The following is a 17,805-nucleotide window of genomic DNA, read 5'->3' on the forward strand; positions in this document are numbered from 1 at the left end:
TGACGTTGCCTTTCCAGTGGAGGGGGAGGAAAATGTGTCACTCTGGGCGACCGTTAAATCTTATCTGATTGAGTTCAAATTTGGTCTGCACCTATAAAACCCCAAGTGGAGCAAAAACAACATGTGGCCCGAAATCTCTCACAACTTTTATTTTTTTCACTATCAACAGCCCGAGTGCTTATGCACAATTCTAATCCAATTACATTTGTTCCGCAAATCTGATTGGTTAATCGTGTGAGATTACAGACCATAAAATATCGCGTTGATGGTGGCAAAATATTTGACTGTTTCACATTTGATGTATTACTCTGTGCCCTGACCGCACGCATTTCTACACAGATGTCAATAATGGCGCTGTCAGTTGAGAGCGAGAGAAACTGGCGGAGTAGCGACGATTCCGAAATGGGTGAATTTAAACTACCATACGAAAGTATTGATGTGGATTCTGATACAGAAATAATGCAGTTGATGAGATGAAGAAATCTGTGGGTCTGCTCACAGAATTTCCAGTTTGGCATGAAGGCGCTGTTGCTACGATAAGCTTCGCAGAAAACACGGATTAAGGTCAAATTACTTACAGAAAAATAAACCACGCAAACGATGGAATTGGATTAGAATGGGAATAACTCCCTTGTGTCTGATAATTTGTGGACATTAATGCTGGATTATGGTCAGTCACAAATTGAGTTTTACCAGTGACACATTAGCGGTGCGCCAAGCTTTTGACATCATAATAAAATCTTGGAAAGTGAGAGGATGCCTGAGGAGTGGAGATGAAGTGTGCTGGTTCCTATTTTCAAGAACAAGGGTGATGTGCAGAGCTGCAGTAACTACAGAGGCATAAAGCTGATCAGCCACAGCATGAAGTTATGGGAAAGAGTAGTAGAAGCTAGGCTTAGAATTCAGGTGAAGATCTGTGAGCAGCAATATGGTTTCATGCCGAGAAAGAGCACTACAGATCAAATCAAATCAGTTTTATTTATATAGCGCCAAATCACAACAAACAGTTGCCCCAAGGCGCTTTATATTGTAAGGCAAAAGCCATACAATAATTACAGAAAAACCCCAACGGTCAAAACGACCCCCTATGAGCAATCACTTAGCGACAGTGGGAAGGAAAAACTCCCTTTTAACAGGAAGAAACCTCCAGCAGAACCAGGCTCAGGGAGGGGCAGTCTTCTGCTGGGACTGGTTGGGGCTGAGGGGAGAGAATCAGGAAAAAGACATGCTGTGGAAGAGAGCAGAGATCAATCACTAATGATTAAATGCAGAGTTGTGCATACAGAGCAAAAAGAGAAAGAAACACTCAGTGCATCATGGGAACCCCCCCAGCAGTCTAAGTCTATAGCAGCATAACTAAGGGATGGTTCAGGGTCACCTGATCCAGCCCTAACTATAAGCTTTAGCAAAAAGGAAAGTTTTAAGATTAATCTTAAAAGTAGAGAGGGTGTCTGTCTCCCTAATCCGAATTGGGAGCTGGTTCCACAGGAGAGGAGCCTGAAAGCTGAAGGCTCTGCCACCCATTCTACTCTTAAAAACCCTAGGAACTACAAGTAAGCCTGCAGTCTGAGAGCGAAGCGCTCTATTGGGGTGATATGGTACTATGAGGTCCCTAAGATAAGATGGGACCTGATTATTCAAAACCTTATAAGTAAGAAGAAGAATTTTAAATTCTGTTCTGGAATTAACAGGGAGCCAATGAAGAGAGGCCAATATGGGTGAGATATGCTCTCTCCTTCTAGTCCCCATTAGTACTCTAGCTGCAGCATTTTGAATTAACTGAAGGCTTTTCAGGGAACTTTTAGGACAACCTGATAATAATGAATTACAATAGTCCAGCCTAGAGGAAATAAATGCATGAATTAGCTTATCAGCATCACTCTGAGACAAGACCTTTCTAATTTTAGAGATATTGCGCAAATGCAAAAAAGCAGTCCTACATATTTGCTTAATATGCGCATTGAAGGACATATCCTGATCAAAAATGACTCCAAGATTTCTCACAGTATTACTGGAGGTCAGGGTAATGCCATCCAGAGTAAGGCTCTGGTTAGACACCATGTTTCTAAGATTTGTGGGGCCAAGTACAGTAACTTCAGTTTTATCTGAATTTAAAAGCAGGAAATTAGAAGTCATCCGTGTCTTTATGTCTGAAAGACATTCCTGCAGTTTAACTAACTGGTGTGTGTCCTTTGGCTTCATGGATAGATAAAGCTGGGTATCATCTGCGTAACAATGAGATGCAGTGTTTGCTCTGAGAATACTTTTGGAGAAGTACAGAGAAGGACAGAAAGAGTTGCATTGTGTGTTTGTGGACTTCGAAAAAGCTTATGATAGGGTGCCAAGAGAAGAGCTGTGGTATTGTATGAGGAAGTCTGGAGTGGCAGAGAAGTATGTTAGGGTAGTGCAGGACATGTACAAGAATAGTGTGACAGCGGTGAGATGCGCAGTCGGATTGACAGACTCAATCAAGGTGGAGGTGGGATTACACCAAGGATCATCTCTGAGTCCTTTCTTGTTTGCAGTGGTGATGGACAGGTTGACGGATGAGATCACACAGGAGTCCCCATGGACTATGATGTTTGCAGATGACATTGTGATCTGTAGTGAGAGTAGAGAGCAAGTTGAGTCAGTCTGGAGAGGTGGAGATATGCTTTGGAGAGAAGGGGAATGAAAGTCAGTAGAAGCAAGACTGAGTACATGTGTGTGAATGGGAGGGAGCCCAGTGGAATAGTGCAGTTACAAGTAGAAGTGGTGAAAGTAGATGAGTTTAAATATTTGGGGCCAACTGTGGTAGAGAGGTGAAGAAGAGAGTGCAGGCAGGGTAGAGTGGATGGAGAAAGGTGGCAGGAGTGATTTGTGACCAAAGAATATCAGCAAGAGTGAAGGGGAAAGTTTACAAGACAGTAGTGAGACCAGCTATGTTGTATGGTTTAGAGACAGTGGCACTAACAAAAAAACAGGAGGCAGAGCTGGAGGTGGCAGAGCTGAAGATGTTGAGATTCTCTGTGGGAGTGACAAGAATGGACATGATTAGGAATGAACATATCAGAGGGACAGCTCAGGTGGGACGGTTTGGAGACAAAGTCAGAGAGGCGAGATTGAGATGGTTTGGACATGTGCAGAGGAGGGACCCAGGGTATATAGGGAGAAGGATGCTGAGGATGGAGCCACCAGGCAGGAGGAGAAGAGGGAGGCCAAAGAGGATGTTTATGGATGTGTTGAGGGAGGACATGCAGGTGGTTGGTGTGACGGAGGAAGATACAGAGGACAGGGTGAGATGGAAACGATTGATCTGCTGTGGCGACCCCTAACGGGAACAGCCGAAAGACAAAGAAGAAGAAGATTCAAGAAGACTTGAAACTGTAATTGGTATCCAAGGTGCATCAACAAAGTATTGAACAAAGGGTGTGAATACTTTTTTATTATTATTTTTAATACATTTACAACAATGAAAAAAAAAACTTATTCCGCATTGTCATTATGGGTTATTGTTTGTGGAATGTTTATGAAAAAAAAAAAATGAATTTCAGCCATTTTGGAATAAGACTGTAGGCTTACATAACAAACAAAATGTGGAAAAAGTTGAAGCGCTGTGAATACTTTCTGGATGCACAGTAATTCAGATGTGTAAGTAATACCCAGTAATCTGTGAATAATTTGAATAACAAATTTTAATAACTGCCTATTTAACACAGCTATAACCTCCTGTTTGTAATTCTTAATGATTAATGTAAATAAAGTTAAAGACAGATTCTGTGACTTGGAAATGTTCATATATCCATCCCCTGACTTGTCTCAAGAAAACTGGCTGTAAAAGTGATGATTTAATCCTTATATAGAGAATAAGTCGCTGCATCCCAAGCGAGGGGCCGTGGTTCTTTGATGTCGCCGTCTTGCCAATTTTCCGGTAGATCAGGGCAGCACATAAGCCAAAAAGTACCAGCCCTGCTACTATAAAACCAAAAATGAATAAATCCTCGACGTCCTCAACGGAGAAAGGCGCTAAGCATGCAACACGCCAGGAACTCCAGGAGTCGAGAACATAGCCCGCAGGATACGTTCCATCTGGGCAGGTAGGATCCCCCGGTCCTGACCTTCTTGTAGAAAAAATGGTGTCAATAGTGTTCAGAGACCAGCTGATCAATTCCATGGTTAATCCAATAGTAGTCCAATAGATCCAGAATCCAATATAATTTGAGGAATTCACAGTCTGGTGAAGTAGGGACTTGAAAGTCAAAGCAGAGAACAGAGATAAGGGAGAGTGGAGGAGATGCGACCACCCTCGTCAGAGTCCCAAGCTGAGACTTCATAACTGAGTCCCAGTTATTATGAAATGAAATGAAGTTGACCACAAAAACATGAAATATGTTGGGTTCATACTGTCTGCAATGAAACAGAAATCAAAGAAAATGTGAAGATCCCTATATTTTATTTTATTTACTTTTTTCCACATTGTCCCAGTTTTTTTTTTTTTTTTTCCTGATTTAGGGTTGTATTAATTCTATTAATTTGTGCTACAGGATTATATGGGAGGGAGGATGTTGTGAGCAAACCATTCTTGATACCCCAGAAAATATTGATTTTTCACAACGGAAGTATTCATATAACTAGTATTGGCAGTATTTCAAAAGATTTTTTTGATAAAATGAGCAATTGTACCTTGTATATGAGAATGAAAATGTAATTGTACCGTTTTGTCTCCAGAGGAGCCCATAATGGCGAGCTGCCTACCCAGCCGAGTGGCCATGCCCATGTCTCCTGGCAGTCATCACGCAGCAGCTATGGCTGCTCAGGCGGCAGCAGCTGCACAAGCGGCTGCCAACGTCCAGGCTGCGGTTCTGGAGCAGCTGAGAGAGAAGCTGGAAAGCAGCGAGCCACCAGAGAAGAAGATGTTGGTGGTGGCTGAGGAGCAGCAGCGGATCATGCAGCACGCACTGCAGCAGAACCTGCTTGCTGTGGCCACGCAACTGCCGCTCAACATCAAAGTTAACAACAGAGGTGAGACGTGCACGATTTATTCCACTGCACAGCTCAGACTTACTTACTTACTGTCAGGCTTCCAGTCATTTCTTTGAGCTCTTCTTTTTCTGAAAACAGAAAAAACCAACAATTTATATAATAAAAGCCAAGTGGTCATTGTGTACATGTGCGTGCACGTGTGCATGAGTATGACTTCAATCATGGAGAACCTATGGCTTGAAGTTGTGAGGTCACTTGGTCTGAGGAAGGTACTTCCAATAGCTTTTCACTTTGCATAGCTTTTGCGAGAGTCCCTTTATTCAGAGAGTAGCAACATGACGAGATGAAAAAAAAAAACCTCACGTGACTCGTGGCGCCATCTTGGGCCAAAATACCGTTCACTGTTAACCTATCTGCATGTAAATCCGGCTATTTAATTTAATTTATTTATTCACTGAAAATGCAGGGTTGCTGTGCATTTAGATGCGCCAACTTGGTGCCGAAACCCGGGACCTCTCACTTTGTAGAAACCGGATATTTGCAGTCACTGGACAGAAAAAGTCCCAATGTATTGTTTCCCATGTAATAAACAATGTATATAACTGATTTTGTATAACAGATTTTCACTCACATTGGATAAAATGTCCCATCTGATCTCAATGTATTTTCATTAAAACCCAGAGCAGTCTGGATGTGCACAGTAACAGAGGTACATTAAAGTTCAGGCTGACACTCGCCGATTCGAGGGAAGTGGGACCGGAGTCATTTCTGCAATTAAAAGACCGATCGTTTATTTGTTTCAGCCTGACATGCACCTGTTCTAAAGGATCAGGCATAGCAAAAGGCTATGATTTGACACTTTTCTGCTTTCACTCTTTCCTCTCATATTTTAATAGTTTTTTGCAGTGCACATGCTGATTACATTTTGGGATCATATACATTTGACAGAAGAGGCCACAAATTTACAACGCAGAGTTGGAAAAAGAAGAAATTGTACATCTTACCTTTGAATTGAAGTTGATGATCGTAGAAAGAAAAGCTTGTTGAGGGATAAATGAGTCCAGAATAAAGCATAATCCAGTGACGAAGAACTTCAAAACTGTCACGCACGTCAACGTCGTGACACGGAGTTACAGAGTTATAGAAGCATAAATCAGGCTTTAAATTAATTAAATAAATGATCAGAAATTGGAAATTTGTATAAATTTGATAGCTTAACTATTTTTGTATTTATTTTGATAGCACTTGTACCTGGATGTGTTGCTGTATGTGGTTAACTGATACAAAAACATGTTGAAAACATAAAAGGTTCATTCAGTAGTTCAACACAACTGGCCCCAAAATGGCGCCATGTTCTCAGTTGTCATTACTCTCTGTACAAAGAGACTCTAGCTTTCACTTGCCTGTTAGCGTTAGCAGTGCTAGTTATGGGCACAGCTTGTCAGTTATAATGCTTATTTGAAAAAAATACACTATGAGAGGCTTTCCAAATTTGAGCTATGTGGCACTGAGTGTGGCAAAGCAAGTTTAATTAATAATCATGTCAAGTAACAACTCTGCACAACACATGCTCACTATTAGAAAAAAAGAAAGAAAAAAAAAACACTAAAACATATTTGATTTCTGTTTTTCATTTACAAACATTTAAAAGACAATCACATAACATCCCTTTTTGTTTGTTTTTCCTGTTTTCTATCCATCCATTTTCTGTACCCGCTTACCCCACCTAAGGGTCACCGGGGGTGGTGATTTTCTGTTTTCATATTGTTGTGTTTTGTTTAGTGCTGTCAGGTGATTCAAAAATGAATATAATTAATTTCAAGGTTTTCGATTAATTAATCAAAATTAATCGCATTATATCACATGAATAATTTTTTTTTAAAGGTATTGCCCTTCAATTTGCAAAACACATATCCAGGCTATCAGAAACACAAAAACACTCTTTGTTTGCAGACCAAGTCATTGACGTCACAGTGAAACAGATCAAAGTGCATTAAAAAAAAAAACTTGGTCAAGGTGCTGTAATTAATTCATCTAAATTAATGCATTATTTTGACAGCCATCGTTTTGATTTTAAAAAAGAAAAACAACTGATTTGGTTTTGAAATGGATGAAACAAAGAAAGAACGATACACCGATTCTCCTTGGTGTGTGTCAATCAAACCCTTTTAATGGTGTCACAGAGACGCAAAGACAACTCGTCAGTCACTCACAGGAAGTTAAGAGGCATTTTCAGTGCCACTGAATTATTAATCTTATGTCGCGTTCACACCGGGCGCAACGCGAGTGACAGCAGCGACAGGTCGCCATGTAATGCGTTTGGCGCCAAGTTACGCAGCACGATGCGATGGATGCGAATGAAGCGATGCGAGTGAAGCGATTGCTGTGTTTGTGGCACGATATTGCGTCACGTCACATCGCGTTGCCCTCCTCCCCAAGTTCAAAAATCTGAACTTTTTCGTCTTGTCGCGCCGTGATGACCAATCAGGGACTGAATATGTAGTGACGTGGAGATGTCTGGAGTTTGACTGAAGATGTGAACATGTCCTGTATCTGGTAGCAGCCTGTGAGCACGACTTATTTCTCTTTTGTCCTTTATTTCACAATCATGACAGAGTTTTTGGAGCGAGCAGCAGCACCACAGCAGGAGGAGTGGAGTTTCTTTCTCTTTTTATTTTACGTGCACGCATGAGCGAATTGTCCATGGAGATTATTTTAGCTACTTATTAACTACACAGATGAAAGATAAAACAAATGGTGACTGGTTTCTAAACACAATTATGACAGAGTTTTTGGAGCGAGCAGCAGCCCCGCAGGAGGAGGAGCGGAGTTTCTTTCTCTTTTTATTTTACGTGCGCGTGCGAGCGAATCGTCCATGGAGATTATTTTACTTATTAACTACACAGATGTATAATAAAACAAATGGTGACTGGTTTCTAAACACAATTATGGCAGAGTTTTTTGGGGAAGAGCGAGCAGCAACCCCACAGCAAGCAGTGGAATGGAAGCTCCTCCTATTTGATGATGCACCGGGGCAAATTTTCGCAGCAAAAGCAGAGCAACACAGCGGGCGATGGTGGCACGTCCGTCGCCACGCGACCCCCGCGAATTTGTGGCGTCTGGTCGTGCCCGGTGTGAACGCAGCATAAGTGTGTCTATGTATATTTTTGACCCTGTGTTGATTTCAGAAGCTTCATAATAATTTAAATCTTGTGACAGTTGTATATGGTGCCATCATTCTGACCCAGAAAAAGATAGCAGTTCTGAGAAATTCCAGACATTTGACAGTGCCACAGCCAAGTGACATGTTGGCATGCCCTTGCTAACATCCAGCCATTGAGATCCTCAGCACTGAGACACTGCATACTGGGTAATGCTCAGGAAAACCATTGAGTTGTTGACGCTCACAGTGATAGTAGTGTCTTGTGGGACTCTCGAAGTAACTGTCCTTTTGACACAAAGTGAGTCCAGCATTTGCAGAGACCTAAGTGGTAAATGAAACTAGACTGTATTTCTGGAATGCTTTCCGATCCAGTGGAGCTACTCGAAGCACTTTACACTGACTCCTGACATTCTGCCATTCACCGGACACTGTCACTGTGTTTGCCGTCACTTGATCTTGGCCGTGTCTTGGTGGTTCTTGCGCAGCCTTGTGGTTAGCCTTGTGTCCTAGTTAGCTTTGTGTTATGTCCATGACCAGTTTTGCCACGTCCTACGTGCCCCTCCACTAGACTTATCAAGTCTGCCGATAATATGGTAAACAATTAAATATTAAATGATCTATTTACCGGAGGCCATCAAATATAGCCATCAGGTATTGTGAAGACTTTGCGTCCATCTGTCCGTCTGTGCATCTGTCTGTGCTCAGCATAAGTCCAGTCCCATTACTGGTAGGGTCTTCAAATTCACAGGGAACATTCTTGGGACACAGACCTTGGACAAGTTCACAGATGGCTAACCTACTGGCTTGACCTATTTTAGGAGGTATTTAAGGTGTTAAAAAGTCACATTCTGTTTCAGTTTGTTTCGTTTTTTTGGGGGGGGTGGGGGGGTGACAGCCAATCAGAGTAGAGTGGCACCGCAATGTCAGTGGCTGGCCTAGCTCGCTGTAAACCAGGTTTTGTTTGTGTATAAATATAACCTCTTTGTCACATATTATATAAAAGGTAGCGAGAAATAAACACTTCTAAAAAAGAAACCCAGTTTTTGTAACCTGATAACATCTCTGGAGTGACTTACAAGACATTTCGCGGATGTCAGAGTGTGCACTAACTAGCTAATTCAAAACTAACTTCTGTTCTTGTGAAACGCTCATGTATGCGCACACGCACGCTCTCCAGCAGATACCGTTAAAATGTAAATAAAATATTGTTTATGATTGATTGATTGCAGTGGTGGGCACAGTTCCGCTAACCACTAATTATCTAAGGTAACTTTTTTGTTAGCGGATTAGCTTTCTAGCTAATTTCAAAAGCCATCAGTGGACCAATTAGCTTCTGCTAAATTTAGCTCTGCTAATTTTTAGTCCGCTAAAGCTTTATTTGCTGGCATAGTAAGTGAAACCAATCGATCAAAAACTTTTGTAAACCCTAAAATCACACCTTAGTTCTTCTCTGTTATGTTTTGTAGCAGTCAGTCAGCTTTGAGGAGCTGTACTCAACCCAACCCCAGCAGAAGAGGCCTGGCTGCCTGGCTGCTCCAAAAAAAAAAAAATAATAATTTTTTGTTGACAGCATACAAAGCCCCTGGCATGAGGCAGAAGTCATGAAAAGCAAAGTAGCTTTGACTTATGATATGATTTAAAAACCAAACTAATTCCGGAGGGTTTATTTATATTAACGTTAACTGTCATTTTTACAAAGTGAAAATATCACAAATATCTTTTAATTTTAAAGTACTGCACTAATTCTGATTGTCTGAGCAATAAAACTCACAGATGCCCAGAGGCATTATGGGAAATTGAGCCTCCTCATCACTGCTTTGCTTTTCATGACCTCTGCTTCACGTCAGGTCCTTGTATGCAGTCAAGGAAAATGACTTCCTTACAGCAGTGAGTAGTGAACAGGGCGCACAAAGACAGGAACGCTGACTCATTGTTTGATCACCTTTGATTCTACTCAGAAGCATTGGCAGTGCTTAAACTCAAAACTGGCTTGTCAGTAGCCGACAGTGTACCGAAGTCAATACAGAAAGTTAGCGGTTATCAGTTAGCTGTAGCTTCCGCTAAATTTTTTAATCAGTTTATTGGTTTATCGTTATAAAAGCTAACTTTTCAGTTAGCGGATTAGCGGTTATCAAAGCTAACTTTTTTGGTTAGCTGTGCCCACCACTGATTGATTGAACATGTACAAATTGTATGTAAGACAGTAGGATCTTAATAATTAATGAAAATAAGTAAAAAAAATAAAAAATAAAAAATAAATATATATATATATATATATATATATATATACGAGGGCTGTCCATAAAGTATAGGTCCTTTTTATTTTTTTCAAAAACTATATGGATTTCATTCATGTTTTTACGTCTTTCATTAAAAAAATCTCCTTTAACAGTGGAATATCTGGATAAAATGCTGAAACCGACTTCTTCTGAAACTTCTCTGTTCTCTCACGACGTCCTGGATCAATAGAGCCTGAAATGTGTAGGTTTTCAGCTTGAAACAGGCTGACGACGGCGCCTGGGACCGCTGCGTGACGTCTCGCTCCGTGGGAAGTCCTTAAAGCGACAGTATCACCTCAAAATCTCTCATCAGCCGTTAAACTTTTCACTGAAAACCAGCTTAATTTTTCGAACCATGTCCACTTCAATGTGTCTCACAGGTTTAGAAAAAATTTTGATCAAACAAAGCGCCAGTCTCTCAGCAACTTCTCAGACAAAGGAATTCCGACGAGGGGCTGGACGACTCCTCCCACAAGGAGTGCTCACAGGCGAATGACGTCACCGACAGGCGTGGAAAAACTCACGCATGCGCACGAGGGTTCAAGCATGTCTGACGTAAAAACATATGAATGAAATCCATATAGTTTTTGAAAAAAATAAAAAGGACCTATACTTTATGGACAGACCTCGTACACACACTTTGCACTGGGATACCACTGAAACAACGGCAAATTATAATGAAGGCAATGCTCGTACGGCTGAGGGTATATTAGCATTGCATTAAATTTTTATGATGCGTAGGCAGAATGGTGGTCAAGTGGTTGCACTTCCTTCCCAAGTTTCCTTCAACAAGTTTCCTGGTTTAAGGCTGCCTCTGCAGATTGTACAAGTAATGGGGAGTTGCGTCAGCGAGAGGAACCAGCGTAAAACCTGCGTCAAATCAACATGCAGATCCATACCGGATCTGTTATGGCAACCCTGTGCAAAAGAAACAAACAAACAAAAAAAGTGGGGTAGCTGAAAAAATGTTTTATAATGTATTAATCTTTTAATGGGCAATTGTACAGTAATAGAAGTACAATCAGAGCTAGTTTTTTATGGTGAGCTAAAATATGGCCAGATTTTGCTGTCATTGTAATTGTGTTTACGTAACAAGTCAAGTCTGGGAGCATGTGCTGGTGGTGTGGTTCACCGCATCCCCTACACCACGGAACCACCTTGGGTCCTGTATGGAAACCACCCAGGCAGACATCCAGTCCATTCCCACATTTCTAAAATAACCATCTGCATATCTGCTGCAGCCAGGTGAAACCTGGGCATCCCCTTGGCCTCCTCTGGCTACTGGAGTCCAAAAGACTCAGGCACCTGTGTGCGTCCACACAGCCAAAATACTGAAACCGATGCTCCCTCACAATGCAAGTGATACTCCTCGCCTTAGTCTCTCTTAATAACTGCTCGTTTGCTACAATAATTCAAAGACACCTAGTACCAAATATGTCCAGTCGTCACCTTAAGTCACCGGTCAGCATCCAGTTGTCACAACCATACAGTAAGACAGGCACCAGAACCCCAAAGACTTGGACCTGCAGTCGCTTTCAAAGATATTGGCGTAATCAATCACCTCTGTCCTCTGTGACCTCGTGATTCCATAAGCACCTCTCAATCTCAATATATCACTGCCGACACTTTCACCGCATACAGATACACTCCTCATGGCTGAGTCTAGGAAGTCACCTGAGCATAGAACATAGAATTACACGTTATAACTAAATAATACTCATTCATACAATTTACATATAACTCTAATGTTTTGTTTTATTTTCAGCTACTCTTGTTAGGGATCACCACAACAGATCCCCTGTCTCCATCTCACCCTGTCCTCATTGTGCATGGTGGATTAGTGGTTAGCTGTATTGTCTCACAGCAAGAAGGTCATGGGATCGATTCCCAACTGTGGCCTTTCTGTGTGGAGTTTGCAGGTTCGCCCCGTGTCTACGTGGGTTTCCTCTGGATGCTCTGGTTTCCTCCCACATTTAAAGACATGCAGGTTATGTAAATTGGAAACTTTAGAATTGTCCAGGTCTCCCTTGTAAAAGAGATCTTGATCTTAATGGGACTAACCTGGGTAAATAAAGATTAAATTAAAGTGGGAGGGGGAAGTGTTGGCCTTGAAAGATGCTGGACTTGAGAGGATTTAGTACTGCTATGCTGATGCAGAAGATGGCAGCAATGCAACAATAAAGATGCCGGCTGCCTTTCAGCACCACAGAAGAAGAGAGGGTATGTTTGGTTTATATCACAGGAGTGTGTTTTGAGGTCAGAGCAGATTTCTGTATTCACAAAATCCCTCAAGAAACCACAAAAATGCATAAAAGTACTTCATTTACTCATATTTGTTATCGGTCTGGGTAAAATGTCAGACTCTGACCCATTGTGCAGCTAATCTCGTTTCTCAGCAGAGCATGCACGAGGGTACGTTTGTTTTATATCAAAGGAGCGTGTTTCTGCATTCACAAAATCCCTCAAGAAACCACAAAAAATGCATAAAAGTACTTAATTTACTCATATTTGTTCTCATTCTGGGTAAATTGTTGGACTCTGTGCAGCTAATCTCATTTCCTCAGCAGAGCATGCACGAAGGTGCGTTTGTTTTATATCACAGGAGCGTGTTTCTGCATTCACAAAATCCCTCAAGAAACCACAAATAATGCATAAACGTACTTAATTTACTCATATTTGTTCTCATTCTGAGTAAATTGTTGGACTCTGACCCATTGTGCAGCTAATCTCATTTCCTCAGCAGAGCATGCATGAAGGTGCGTTTGTTTTATATCACAGGAGCGTGTTTCTGCATTCACAAAATCCCTCAAGAAACCACAAAAGATGCATAAAAGTACTTAATTTACTCATTTGTTCTCAGTCTTGGTAAAACATTGGACTCTGGCACATTGTGCAGCTAATCTCGTTTCTTCAGCAGAGCATGCACGAGGGTGCGTTTGTTTTATATCATAGGAGCGTGTTTCTGCATTCACAAAATTCATCAAGAAACCACAAATAATGCATAAACGTACTTAATATACTCATATTTGTTCTCAGTCTGGGTAAATTGTCGGACTCTGACCCATTGTGCAGCTAATCTTGTTTCCTCAGCAGAGCATGCACAAGGGTGCGTTTGTTTTATATCATAGGAGCGTGTTTCTGCATTCACAAAATTCCTCAAGAAACCACAAATAATGCATAAACGTACTTAATTTACTCATATTTGTTCTCAGTCTGGGTAAATTGTCAGACTCTGACCCATTGTGCAGCTAATCTCGTTTCCTCAGCAGAGCATGCATGAGGGTGCGTTTGTTTTATATCATAGGAGCGTGTTTCTGCATTCACAAAATTCCTCAAGAAACCACAAATAATGCATAAAAGTACTTAATTTACTCATATCTGCTCTTAGTCTGGGTAAATCTCGTTTCCTTAGCAGAGCGTGCGTGAGACAAAAACAAATGTTTTATTGTCATGGTGAGTGGTCGGAGCTATCTCCAACCACCAGCTAGCGCCGGCGTAATGTGAACTGAATGATAAGGGAATTGTTAAGCAAAAAGGCTATTGATGTCTGTGGATCAAATAATTTCTTATCGATTCTTAACAGGAACCGGTTCTCGATACCCATCCATAGAGATTACATGAATAATAACATAAGTCATGACAACTGACACACCCGACCTCTGAGTGTTCTCTTACCTGTCCATCAGATATCCATCAAACATTTTGTGTGTCATATGTCTGGATTATATCCTGAGTTTCCATTTTATCTCTTTTCTGTTTTTTGGCTCCTTCAACCACAGTTCTTTCCATCCTTGATGCCAGTGCCAGTTCATGTAGTGCAGCAGTGTCATTTAACTCTTAAATGTCATGTTGGGTCACCGAGTTTCCCAGTGTGTCTCTGTATTTTATAATCCAGGTGTGTCAAAATGCTAAATTGTTTTCAGAGAAAGCAAATTTTGATCATATTGGAGATATGAGACTGTGAATCCTTTATTTGACTATTAAGGAACAAAATTATACTAGATTAAATCCCCTTCATGAGTTAAACCTATAGGGCAACCTAAATTTTATTAAACTGACAAAAATGTATTTTCTACTGAAATTCCAGCATTACATTGTCGGTGTATTTTTAAAACAGCTCGTAAAATTACACCTCATTTTAATGAAGAGAACATATTTATCTGGGGTCAATTCCATAAGTAATATTTTCTTTTCTTGTGTGCGCATGCATGAGCTTTTCAAAAGAAGAGAAGTTAACCTTTGACCATGAGTGATGTGCGTGCATGTTGCGTGCACATTGCATGCACGCTGACGTTAGTGAGATGTCTTCTAAATTACTTCACCAGTGTTATCTGGTTACAAAAACAGCGTTTTTAGTTTTAGAAGTGTTTATTTCTTGCTAATCTTTACATAATGTATGAGAAACAGGTTAGATGTACACAGAAATGCAGCGGTTTTGGAGCGTTTGGACCCCACATGACGCTATGACGTCGCTGTCATCAACTGTATTGATCTCAGTATTGATCTCAACTGTATTTCTCCCTCAGCCCCAACCAGTCCCAGCAGAAGACTGCCCCTCCCTGAGCCTGGTTCTGCTGGAGGTTTCTTCCTGTTAAAAGGGAGTTTTTCCTTCCCACTGTAGCCAAGTGCTTGCTCACGGGGGGTCGTTTTGACCGTTGGGGTTTTACATAATTATTGTATGGCCTTGCCTTACAATATAAAGCGCCTTGGGGCAACTGTTTGTTGTGATTTGGCGCTATATAAAAAAATTGATTGATTGATTGATCTCAACCGTCGCTGCTGTCAGTAGTTCAAGCTCGTCCGTTCTTTTGAAAACTTACCCTTCAGGGGAATGTTTTATAAATTTTTTATAGACAACGCAAATTTTGATTGTATTGTTAATCCCATATTATGAATCTCCCATTTAAGATGAAATCAACTTTATTTATCCTGAAGGAAATTATTTTGCCAGAGTACAGAAACAGTAAATAGTGAACAATGTTTTTTCTTTTTTAACAATAAGTACTACAAATTTGTGCAAAATGACTAGAAGACATTTGCACAAGATGTTTGGCAATATTGCACATAACTGAATAACTCTGTTCATTATGTACAGTAGTGTTCAGAATAATAGTAGTGCTATGTGACTAAAAAGATTAATCCAGGTTTTGAGTATATTTCTTATTGTTACATAGGAAAGAAGGTACCAGAATATTCAGTAGATTCTCACAAATCCGACAAGACCAAGCATTCATGATATGCACACTCTTAAGGCTATGAAATTGGGCTATTAGTAAAAAAAAGTATAAAAGGGGGTGTTCACAATAATAGTAGTGTGGCATTCAGTCAGTGAGTTCGTCAGTTTTGTGGAACAAACAGGTGTGAATCAGGTGTCCCCTATATAAGGATGAAGCCAGCACCTGTTGAACATGCTTTTCTCTTTGAAAGCCTGAGGAAAATGGGACGTTCAAGACATTGTTCAGAAGAACAGCGTAGTTTGATTAAAAAGTTGATTGGAGAGGGGAAAACTTATACGCAGGTGCAAAAAATTATAGGCTGTTCATCTACAATGATCTCCAATGCTTTAAAATGGACAAAAAAAACAGAGATGCGTGGAAGAAAACAGAAAACAACCATCAAAATGGAAAGAAGAATAACCAGAATGGCAAAGGCTCACCCATTGATCAGCTCCAGGATGATCAAAGACAGTCTGGAGTTACCTGTAAGTGCTGTGACAGTTAGAAGATGCCTGTGTGAAGCTAATTTATTTGCAAGAATCCCCCGCAAAGTCCCTCTGTTAAATAAAAGACGTGCAGAAGAGGTTACAGTTTGCCAAAGAACCCATCACCTGGCCTAAAGAGAAATGGAGGAAATGGACTGATGAGAGTAAAATTGCTCTTTTTGGGTCCAGAGGCCACAGACAGTTTGTGAGACGACCCCCAAACTCTGAATTCAAGCCACAGTTCACAGTGAAGACAGTGAAGCATGGTGGTGCAAGCATCATGATATGGGCATGTTTCTCCTACTATGGTGTTGGGCCTATATATATCGCATACCAGGTATCATGGATCAGTTTGGATATGTCAAAATACTTGAAGAGGTCATGTTGCCTTATGCTGAAGAGGACATGCCCTTGAAATGGGTGTTTCAACAAGACAACGACCCCAAGCACACTAGTAAACGAGCAAAATCTTGGTTCCAAACCAACAAAATTAATGATGTGAAGAAATCATGAAAAACTGTGGTTATACAACTAAATATTAGTTTAGTGATTCACAGGATTGCTGAAAAAGCAGTTTGAAGATAATAGTTTTGAGTTTGTAGCATCAACAGCAGATGCTACTATTATTGTGAACACCCCCTTTTCTACTTTTTTTTTTTTTACTATTAACCCAATTTCATAGCCTTAAGAGTGTGCATATCATGAATGCTTGGTCTTGTTGGATTTGTGAGAATCTACTGAATCTACTGGTACCTTGTTTGCCATGTAACAATAAGAAATATACTCAAAACCTGGATTAATCTTTCTAGTCACTTAGCACTACTATTATTCTGAACACTACTGTATTCATTCTGCAGAAGAGGGAGGAGTTATACAGTCTGATTGCCACAGGTGTTCTGTGGTGCAACTCGGTGGTCTCAGTCTATGGCTGAAGATGCTCAGACAGGGCGTCAGTGTAGCATGCAGGGGGCGGGAGATGTTGTCCAGGATGCTGAGCAGCTTCCTCAGCATCCTCCTCTCTGACACCTCCACCACAGACTCCAGCTCAACCCCCAGGACAGAGCCAGCTCTCCTGATAAAAGGCTAATAAATAAAATGATAGTGGTGCTAATGAAAATTCTTTTTATGCCTTCACTTTTAAAAAGCTTAGTGGCCTTATATCTTTAAATGGTGAAGCAAAAGGGACTACACCTTTAACTAAAAGCTTTGACAACACATTGTCACCTGCTATAAAGTTGGGCTAAAAGACATTTTGATTTTAAAATGAATTTCAAATAATCATTTTGTTCGTGTTTTTCCATTTCTCTTTCTAAAAGTAGAATTAGACATGATTTCGCTGTAATTTATTTTAATCTCCGGTCTGATAACCCGACCGCCGGCTCATCACTAGCATGCATCACCATGCTGGCCAAAGGAAGAAGATGGACGCAGCCTGCTCGTGTGTGACACGACTTGCTCACATTAGTCACAATAACAGTGTTCACTTGGAAACATTGCACACGCGTGTGCTTTCTGACTGCATCGTGTGATTTCACAAACACATTTGTTAAGCGGCTGGAAGGAGTTTGCAGCTGTACAAATGTCTTTTGACAGGTTGTTGAAGCGCTGCGTGTCAGCGTCTGAATTATCAGCAGCACTCTTCTGTTCCCTTTCTAAATGCTCATATTGAGTTTTCCTCTCTCTCGCTCTCTGCCTCCTCT

At 40.9% G+C, this 17,805-nt stretch overlaps 1 protein-coding gene across 1 annotated transcript in view; it reads left to right on the forward strand.

Annotated features, from left to right (window-relative positions):
* The window catches only part of arid3c (AT rich interactive domain 3C (BRIGHT-like)), a 183,394-nt gene that overhangs the window by 150,650 nt on the left and 14,939 nt on the right, over positions 1–17,805 (forward strand). Inside the window, exon 7 of the mRNA XM_034169534.1 lies at positions 4,708–5,001. Within this exon, the coding sequence (XP_034025425.1) occupies positions 4,708–5,001 (294 nt within the window). The remainder of the gene's footprint in view (positions 1–4,707; positions 5,002–17,805) is intronic.

This window comes from Thalassophryne amazonica, chromosome 5, assembly GCF_902500255.1.
Source record: "Thalassophryne amazonica chromosome 5, fThaAma1.1, whole genome shotgun sequence".
Taxonomy (NCBI): domain Eukaryota; kingdom Metazoa; phylum Chordata; class Actinopteri; order Batrachoidiformes; family Batrachoididae; genus Thalassophryne; species Thalassophryne amazonica.